General features: G+C 52.3%; 3 protein-coding genes across 3 annotated transcripts; all 3 read left to right on the forward strand.

Moving 5' to 3' along the window:
• Window positions 1–449: 449 nt before the first annotated feature.
• LOC107648862 (DNA polymerase V family) lies at window positions 450–2,203 on the forward strand. Its single transcript, NM_001324016.1, has 3 exons — window positions 450–638; window positions 1,227–1,713; window positions 1,927–2,203. Exons 1-3 carry the CDS (start codon window positions 631–633, stop codon window positions 1,960–1,962), a joined length of 531 nt encoding a protein of 176 aa, NP_001310945.1. The 5' UTR covers window positions 450–630; the 3' UTR covers window positions 1,963–2,203.
• Window positions 2,204–2,346: 143 nt separating this feature from the next.
• On the forward strand, window positions 2,347–3,573 carry LOC100275786 (uncharacterized). The gene has a single exon (XM_020538419.3). The coding sequence runs from the start codon at window positions 2,481–2,483 to the stop codon at window positions 3,408–3,410; it is 930 nt and encodes a 309-aa protein (XP_020394008.1). The 5' UTR covers window positions 2,347–2,480; the 3' UTR covers window positions 3,411–3,573.
• Window positions 3,574–7,997: 4,424 nt separating this feature from the next.
• On the forward strand, window positions 7,998–8,737 carry LOC103628295 (uncharacterized). The gene is made up of 2 exons (XM_020538421.1): window positions 7,998–8,261; window positions 8,404–8,737. The coding sequence occupies exons 1-2, from the start codon at window positions 8,239–8,241 to the stop codon at window positions 8,732–8,734; spliced, it is 354 nt and encodes a 117-aa protein (XP_020394010.1). The 5' UTR covers window positions 7,998–8,238; the 3' UTR covers window positions 8,735–8,737.
• Window positions 8,738–9,408: the final 671 nt, after the last annotated feature.

A 9,408-nucleotide genomic window follows, 5' to 3' on the forward strand; every position in this document is an offset into this window, starting at 1 on the left:
TGCATCCCTTTATATCATCTTTGGGAGAAAGGTAACGAGGGGGCTAAAATCTCCTAGCTATTCGTTCAAAATATTAGTAATTTCTTAATCTTCTCTAATCCCCTTGCTTTCAAACGATCCTTGCTATTGTAAATGATCCAAAACGATTCGTGAGCAAAATGAGATTGATTCAATCCTCTCCCTCATAAACATCCTAATCGTCTTGTGTTTTGTTATTGTTTTTGGTTGTTGTTTTTGTTTAAAATTCAGGAAAATTTCGAATTTTTTTATGGAAAATAAAAAAAATACCGTTTTAGTTTTCAGCCCTAGGAGTTCAGAATGGCCACGGGCCAAAAATGGTGGAGTTTGCTAATTTGAATTCAGCCAAAAAAGGTGCCTCCAAAAACCTGCACGGAGCTCCATTAATAGAAGCAGTCCACCCGTGGCCCGCGCCCATCTCCGGCCGTCCAGGCGCCGCCGTGGTGGTTTCCCTCCGGGCCCACCGTCCCACGCACGCTTTATTACCTGCCCTGCCCCGCGGTCGATCCCCGGCTCCCCGTCCTCCTCCCCGACGAAGCGAATAGGCCGGCCCCAACGCGCCGCCGCCCAACCCAGCTCGCCCTCCCCGTCCGGCCGCCCCCCCTCGCCGTAATGTCAAGGTACGCCCGTGGTTCGCTCTCTGCCTCTCTCGCCATCGGCCCGGCGCGCTCTCTGAGATTCCTGCCCGCCGGCTTGCTCGCGCTAGTTCTCTTCCCGGGGCCGCCTCTCAGCGTCGTCGCGTTTGGCCGTCTTAGCTTCGTTGCCTCGTCTGGCCTTAACAGCATTCGGCGTAGTAACCAATGAACCATGCATTGAGGAGCTACTTGCTTGGACCTCCACTGAAATCAGGGGGGGCTCTCGGATTATGTCAATGCCTTCTCTGCACTACACCAATACAGGAATCTACATTATTATCGTATTGTCCACGCTTGCATTGGTTAATGGAAAAGAATTTTTGATGCCTGAAATGCACGTGAAAAATTCAGATTAGGACCTGACATAACCGTGAACACATTGCCTGAAAAATTCAGATTAGGACCTGACATAACCGTGAACACATTGCCTGTGCTGCAAAAATTGATGCATCAGGTGTTCGTGTGTGTGTGTGTGTGTTTTTGGCCGTACAGTATGTTGGTGTCCTTTCCGCCTAGTTCATAACGCCAACCTGCACTGGTATTCAGTATTCACCATTTTTGCGTGTTCGACAGGTCCTGCGAGCCACGAAAACCGGACTGGGGTTTCCAGCTGAACCCACACGCCGCTCCCTTCGTTCCGTCCTCGACGCCCAGCTTCGCATTCGCAGCTGCATCCGAGACGCTCAACCAGACGACCGGCTCCCAGAACAAGACCGGCAGCACGACCGACGACGAGGCCACTCCTGACAAGTCCGCCGACGCCGAGTACCATCTCCCGGACTCGCTGTCTCTGGATTTCCACGCGGAGAGCCTGCTGGCAAAGCCCAGCGTGTCCGCCGAGCCTCTGTCTCTCTCCAGAGCGGAGGCCGCCGCCGCCGCTGCTGCTACGGCGCCCGACTCGTCGGTACGTTTGGGCGGTGGTTCGGGTGTTCATCACCTCCCCGGCGCCGTGTCGTGTCTCTCCCACATGTTCCCCGACGTGTCCGTCGACTTCATCGTCCACGCGCTCAGGCTCCAGGAGTTCGACTTCGATTTTACCGTCGACATGCTTTCTCACTTGGTACGTACGTGAACTGTTTTAATTTTTTTCCCGCCATCTGCACACTACTCTGTTTTCCTTCGCCATAGCCATGCCCCGTGTGGTAGGAGCATTGTTGCATTGCATTTGCCTGCCAGTTCGTGTCTCAAGAAACAGATCCGTTTGATGAAATGTTTCGTGGCGATCTTTTCTTTTTTTTTTCCTGAACTTGTGCGTACGTGTATGCCATGCCAGTGTGAAGCCTATGGTTATGGCCATTCTGCTGAATGACAAGCGCCAGTATCGAGGCATCCAGAAGCCTTCTCTACCAACTTGCAAGATAGATGACTGCCGAGATATTGGATGTAGCTCCTCTGAAAGCAAAAAGAGACTGTATGTGCCCAGTACCCACTAGAGTAAGAAACTGTTGCTGCCGCACGAGGACTGGTGTTGTAAATATAACTAGTGTTGGATGAGTCGATGATGATATCCTGACTAAAAAATTAATATGTTGAGATAGTTGATCGATCGAAAAGAATGTCTTAGTAATGTCATACTAATAAATTGTATTTTCTTTTCAAAAGCATGTCTTAGTAATGTTGAGATAGTTGATCGATCGAAAAGAAAGTGCGGGAATACTCTATGATATGAGATGGCCGTCCGGGAGTTAACGGGTTATTACAGCTAATATTATAAAAAAATGTATCTTCGAGAGACTGTGTAGATGGCCCTCTAAATTTTAACACGCGGATATTCTTAGTACAAAGACAAAAATCGACAGGCAGGTGAAACAAATCGCCGTGACGAGGATGGCGCTGCTGGCGCTCAAGCCTAATCCACTGCCGAACGGCTTCCGCCTCTGCCCCAAGCGCACCAACGCCTCTGCAGCCGCCGCCGCCGCAAGGTCCCCCAGTGTCCACCCTCTCCCCGACGAGCTCCAGCTGGTGGCGGACATCCGGTCCCCATACAACCACATCCGCGTGGCCGACGTCTCCCCGCGGGCCGCGGGCCACCCGCTGGCCGGCGCCCGCCTCCTGCTCCTGGACGGCCCGGGCAACATCCACTCCCTCACCTTCCCGCGCCGCGGCGACCGGCCCCCGCTCACCGGCACCTACCTCGACGCCTTCGCCACCCTGCCGCCGCTCCTCCCGCGGCCGTCGCTCGCGGTGCTCGGCTTCGGCGCCGGCGCCGCCGCCCGCGCGCTGCTGCACTTCTACCCGGACATCTCCGTGCACGGCTGGGAGCTGGACCCCGCCGTGGTCGCCGTGGCGCGCGACTTCTTCGGCCTCGCGGACCTGGAGAGGCGCCACGCGGCGCGCCTGTCCGTGCACGTCGGCGACGCGCTGGAGGCCCGCGCGCCGCCCGGCGGCTTCGGCGGCGCCGCGGTCGACCTGTTCGCCCGCGGCAGCGTGCTGCCGGCGCTCCAGGAGCCGGGCACGTGGCGGCGGCTGGGAGCGCTCGTGGCGCCCGGGGGCAGGGTGATGGTGAACTGCGGCGGCGCGGGCGTGGAGGCCGAGGACGAGGGGCGGGACGGCGCGGCGGTCAAGGACGCCACGCTGCGGGCCATGGCCGCGGCGTTCGGGGAGGGCGCGGTGTCGGTGCTGCACGTGGACGGGAGCTGGGTGGCGATGACGGGGCCGCCGGTGACGGCGGCCGCGTGGAGGGCGCGGCTGCCTCCAGAGCTGCGGCATTTCGTTGACGCGTGGAGACCGTACGGCGGCGGCGCGAGTGGCGAATGAACTCGGCTCAGCTGGGACTTCATCACTGGTTGAGTGGTTGTGTGTCTTTTAAATCAACCACATCTCATCACTCACAGACACATATACGATGTGTTTGGTTTGTGGAGTCACTCTATACTTTATGAGGTGATGCATCATAAGTTTATTTCATAGAATCAACTCACTCTTAATGTATATACTAATCATTAGCTTATGAAGAATGAGGTGGTGATGAATTAATCCATTCTATTCTCCAAACCAAATAAAAAAGTGAGGAGTGATAAGAAGATAGATCACTTTATTTCTCAAACTAAACACACTAATAGTGTCTATCGATGAACGCACGCATCCGTCAGGTCTATTCTCGCTTCAGTACCAAGGTTTTTGTCAATTCAGTGGGATCTGAGAACTAGGTTGGGAGCACCCAATTTTCAAGAAACCGATTTACGAAAAATGAGTTAGTTCTAAATATATCAATTTATATCACAATTTATATAAATTGGATTTTTAGTTCTTAAAAATTTAAAAACTAGACTTGTCTAGCTAAAACTAGTTTATAGAAACTTAGTTGTAAACACCATAAGTCAATATTTTTCATAAATCAGTTTCTAAAAACTAGATATACAAAATAAATTCTTAAAAACTAGGTTACTTTTAAACAGGGCCTAAGGATGTTTAGGGCATGTATGAAAGCCCTCAATTTTTTTTAAAAAAATAGTTTATAAAAATTGTGATAGTTTCAAACATACCACTTTATGTCACATTTTATAGAAACAAGATTCACAGTCTCTTAAAAAACAAGAAGCTAGTCCCCTTAGCTAAAACTGATTTATGAAAATTGGTGGTTCCAAACACCGTTAGCTATTTTCTTATAAATCAGTTTTTATAAATTGAAGATAGATGGCAAATTCTTAAAAACTAGGACGCTTTTAAACAAACCTTGGCTAATTGGCTTGTCTTTAAAGTGTGTTATCTCTACTAACTATTAAGGAGGTATTGTAGACTGCCCCCGCCTCTACCCAACGCCTACCGCACGCCAGCCCCGCGCGAAACCTCCGCACGCCCGCCTGTCCCCCGCATCCGCCGCGAATCTCGCACGCCCTTGAAGCGTCCCGATCCTTTGGGACTCAAATGTGATACAATTACTAGTCCCAGGAGGCTAGTAAACACATTCCTTACTTCAAATAGTATAGAGTTTAAATAGAGGTTATTACAATACCGAGGTACAAGCTCGAGAGAGCCAGAATAAGAAGCGCAGTAGGAAAATATACTAGCCCAAGCCACAGACAGAACTGGGTGCAGACACAGCCCTCTCAATCAAGCATAGCAGAAAAGAAGTCTTCGGATGCTGAAAAACATAAATAAATCTGGGTGAATGCACTAGGTATTCCGCAAGCCCACCCCGCTCCCGTAAAGAGAAAGAGACCTATACCATACATGCTTTATTTGGTGGAGTTGAAGTCACTCTTCATTTTCTTAGAGAAAGACAGTTGCTGTAAGGTTTTTCCCAAAGACTTAAAAGTAACAAAATAACTCAACCACCACTGAGCTTCCCGCTTCCGTGGCCTTGTTTTCTTTCTTAGCAAGCACTTACACACATTTCCCTGTTCACGGAGGTTATAGAAAAATCTCTAATTGTCATACCACACCAGACTCGTCCATACCAGTGGACACAGACTATTCGAATAGGTTTCAACTCTGCGCAGAGGGGTACACTTTACCCACTAGTCCGGTTTCTGCGATCTCACCGTCGCGAGACCCGAATGCCGGATCTCTTCCCTTCCTCGTATGTCCTAACCTTAACGGTTATCCGGAAGGAGTCAGGCCACCACCATGTCCAAACCGGACAAAACTTTCCCCCTCCTTATCCTCCCGGTGCTCCCCAGCCTTCATAACCCTGGGGTCGGACCGCACGAGTTCGGATTGAGTGACTGCCCACACAGTCTCGAGTGGTTGTACTATTAAAGAGTATAGGTAGTGAAGATGACAAACCGGTCCTTATATGAGGGGACAATCCTTCTGCTCACGCCTAAACTAGCTGAGCCAACACCTTAGGCCCTCCCCTAAACCAGGGAGTCCTTGATCATCCCACTCCCAAGGTGATGAGGGTGAGTACCCTTCATCGCACACCTCTTTTTAAAAGAAACCTTATTTGAAGCATCATATTCCCCTTTCTCCCAACCCACATTTCGTATCCGAAAAATGTATGTTAACGCAGGCTATCTCTTTGCTCACAGTGCAAATATCCCACCCTGAAATCTCGGCCTAGGTAGTGATAGAAAGAATAGGTAATTTATGCATCAAGGGAAGGATGGACTTGCCTTCGTCGAAGCTTTCCTGGCACAAAAGATCTACTTCCGGGAGATCGGGCTCTGGCCCTTCTTCCGGGGCTACGGGTTCTGGATCAACGGTCCCCGCTTCTTCTAGTAAAAATAGTCAATAAAACAATACATCAACAGTGGTTTTCCAATTGCAGTGTGTCATTTTCTAACATTATTATTACTTGTGACTTTAGAAATCATTTTTATAATTTTTGGTGCATAAAATATTGAGAAATACTAATTAAATGAGAAAAGGTTGGAAAAAGGAAAAAGAAAAGGGATTCCCTCGCAGGTAGGCCGGGGGGATTTTTGGCCCAGCCAGGCGCAGCGCGCGCGCGAGGGCGCCGGCCCAACTGCGGCCCAAGGCGAGGAGACGGCGCGGGCGCGCGGGAGCGACGGCGTCGCCGCGGGGCCCACACGTCGGCGAGAGCGGAGGGGGGGAAACGGCGCCACGGGTCGACGGCGCGGGCGAACCGGCCGCCCGCGGGGGAAGAAACCCGGTCGCCGGTGGGCTCGGCGGTGATTCGCTGCTGGTGGCCCGGTTCTTGGACAACGGGGAGGTGCCTTAGCACGGGGAGGGGCTGGCGAACCTAGGGGTGGGCTCAATTTGGCTAGAGGGGACCGGAAGGGGGCTGTCCGCGGGAAGGTGGCGGAGCTCCGCGGCAGGGGTCGCCGCCGGTGAGCTTCGGGCGAGAATTGGGGTAGGGGAGTGGCGTTCCAAACTCGCGGTGGTGTGGCGAAGCTAATAGGCCTAGCTAATTTCTTGCTACGCGATCCAGAGGGGGAGGGGGAAGAGAGGGGAGGGCTCACCGGAGAGGGAGAAGACGACAGCGCTTCACGAATTGAGCTCGGGCGAGGGGAGGAGGGTGGTGGCTGAGGCCGGTGCGGGGAAGGAGGTGTCCGGGGCGACCTTTTTATAGGCGCCTGAGGGAAGGGGAGCAGCGGAGCTCGGCAGGCGCCGGTGAGGTGCACAGCGCCGGCATTAATGCCGCACAGCGGCGACGACGAGACCTTATGGCGGGGGCGGTACCGGGCAAGGACGCAGTCAAGCGGCGAGGACGGGGCGGTGCCAAACTCTCCTGTGCGGCGAGGGGATGGGCGAGGGGACAGCGATGGAGGGGACAACGGTGTGTCGTACGCGAGGAAGATGACGAAGCGGCTGACCGGTGGGGCCGGTCTGCCAGCGAGAGGGAGCGCGCGAGAGGGAGCGACTGGCAGGTGGGGCCGGCTTGTCAGTGAGAGAGAGGGAGAGGAGTAGGGCGGTTTCGCGCGCGCGGGAGCGGGCCGGCTATTGGGCCATAAGGGGGGAGTGCGGACGCGAGGGGGGGAGGCGGCCGCGGCATGGGCCGGATTCAGCCCAGCAGGGGGGAGAGAGCTTTCTCTTTTTCTTTTTATTTTCTAATTCCCATTTCCATTTTTGTTTCTTTTCTTTTTGAACAATTTATTTAGTAGATAATCTAGGTGCTGGAAAATAAAATCTAAGTGTGGTGTTCATAATCAAACAAAGTGTATGCATATGATGGGAAGAATCTAAGGGAGTTTTGGGATAGATAATAAGTAAGGGGGGTTAGATTAGGGTTTCAAACCTGGGTTAGAATTTGGGATGTTACAACCCTCAAGCCCGCACGCCGCTAAACCTCCGCTACCGAACCGATCTCATGCCCGCAAACCAGCCCCCGCGAACAGGGTCGGGGGTCGCGCGGAGGAGCGTCGGGGACGACCGCGATGAGCAGCACAGCGCGGCCAGGATGGCGTTGAGGGCGCCGGTCGTGCGGTGGACCTGCAAAACAGGGTCGCGGCGGCGGCAAAGCGGTCGTGGCGCGCAAGGGTGGACAGCAGGCGGTGCTGGTGCTGGCCTGTTGCGTCATGCCGCGGTTCGGAGCGGCGGCACACGCCCATCGCAGCACTGGACTGGATCATTGCAATCGTGGGCTCACGCTCGCCAAAAGTGACGAAGCTTTATATGCTCAGGGAAGCAGTTTCAGAAAGACTATGCTGAGTCGCTCGCATGCTCTATTATGTCGAAGGGACTCCACGTTGCATTGGAGAAAACAAAAATCAGTGCAGTCGGCATGTTATTCACTTAGGGCTATTGTTGAAAGTGGCGAGCAGCTGTTACGCAAGTCTGCATGGGTAGAGATGAAGGAGTTGGTGAGAGAAGCCAAGGCTGTTGTGAAGATCTCATCGTTGCAGATCATTGTGGCTCAGGGTGTCACGGGCTCGTTTCCATGGTCTGCCCTGGCCTTTTGCCCCAATGTGGCTGGAGTTGATGGGGTTTACGCACAACAGAACTGGGCTCCTGATGATAACATTTGCACTGGCAAGCTCACTTGGAGGGCTGCTAGGTGGAAAGATGGGGGATCACTTTGCTACTCGCTTCCCGAATTCCGGCCGAATAGTCCTGTCGCAGATAAGCTAAGCTTCTGCTATTCCGTTGGCTGCTCTGTTGCTTTTGGGGCTCCCTGATAACTCTTTTGGTTCCTTGCATGGACTTGTCATGTTTATCATGGGTCTGAGCATCTCCTGGAATGGTCCTGCAACTAACAAGCAAGTATATTTTCACCTTTTATTTGTTTCATTTGTTTCTGCATTAGTACTTCATTGATCAGGGCATAAAATGTATTTTATGACATGCAAGAGTAGCTCTATGAAATTCTTGAGTGCTGGCAATAATGATTCTATGTAATGTGTAGCCCGATATTTGCTAAGATTGTACCTGAGAGGTCAAGGACAAGCATCTATGCATTGGACTGTTCTTTTGAGTCAGTTCTAGCTTCATTCGCTCCACCAGTTGTTGGGTTTCTAGCCGAGCATGTCTATGGGTACAATCCCGTCCCCTACGGAGCTGCAGATAACAATGTTGGCAGGGATAAATCAAATGTTGGCGCCCTAGCCAAAGCTTTGTACACGTCGATCGCCATCCCTATGCTGCTTCATCTACTCCCTGTTGTACCGGACGTACCCACGAGACAGGGAGAGGGCAAGGATGGACTCTCTGATCGCTCCAGAGCTCCAGCAGATTGAACTAGAAAGATGCCATGGGCAAGCGGGTTATTATTCTGGAAGGAAGGATGGCTCCACTGTGTTCGATATGCATTACTGAAAGGAAAATGTGCCCTTGGGCCATTTCTAAGTATTTTGGTGATTAAGTGTCCAACACAAGTGCCTAAGTGTTAAATTGTGTCAAGGACTCAAGAAGTGCAAATCAAGATTAAAGGTATTGAAAGGGAATTAGGCTTACACCTATTTTCCTAATTGATTTTGGTGGTTGAATTGCCCAACACAAATAATTGGACTAACTAGTTTTCTCTAGTGTATAAGTTATACAAGTGCCAAAGGTTCACACTTAGCCAATAAAAAGACCAAGAAATGGGTTCAACAAAGAGAGCAAGGGATAACCGAAGGCTGCCCTGGTCTGGCGCACCGGACAGTCCGGTGCACCAGGGGACTTCAAGCCAAACTCTTCACCTTCGGGAAAATTCAGAGGTGCTCCGCTATAATTCACCGGATTGTCCGGTGTACACCGGACAGTGTCCGGTGCTCCAAGGAAGAGTGACTCTGAACTCTACAGTACATGTCCGGTGTGCCACCGGACATCCAGGCGGGCCCAGCAGTCAGAACTCCAACGGTCAGAACCCAACGGCCTGGTGACGTGGCTGGCGCACCGAACACTGTCCGGTGGCACACCGGACTGTCCG

The sequence above is a fragment of the Zea mays genome, chromosome 5, assembly GCF_902167145.1.
Source record: "Zea mays cultivar B73 chromosome 5, Zm-B73-REFERENCE-NAM-5.0, whole genome shotgun sequence".
Taxonomy (NCBI): Eukaryota; Viridiplantae; Streptophyta; class Magnoliopsida; order Poales; family Poaceae; genus Zea; species Zea mays.

Bases quoted from the DNA above. Each gene is read 5' to 3' on its own strand.
- LOC107648862 (NM_001324016.1), top strand. The intron at 1,714-1,926 runs GTACGTACGTGA...ATGCCATGCCAG, and splicing joins TCGACATGCTTTCTCACTTG to TGTGAAGCCTATGGTTATGG.
- LOC100275786 (XM_020538419.3), top strand. From the start codon at position 2,481: ATGGCGCTGCTGGCGCTCAAGCCTAATCCACTGCCGAACGGCTTCCGC.
- LOC103628295 (XM_020538421.1), top strand. From the start codon at position 8,239: ATGGTCCTGCAACTAACAAGCAA. The intron at 8,262-8,403 runs GTATATTTTCAC...TGTAATGTGTAG, and splicing joins GTCCTGCAACTAACAAGCAA to CCCGATATTTGCTAAGATTG.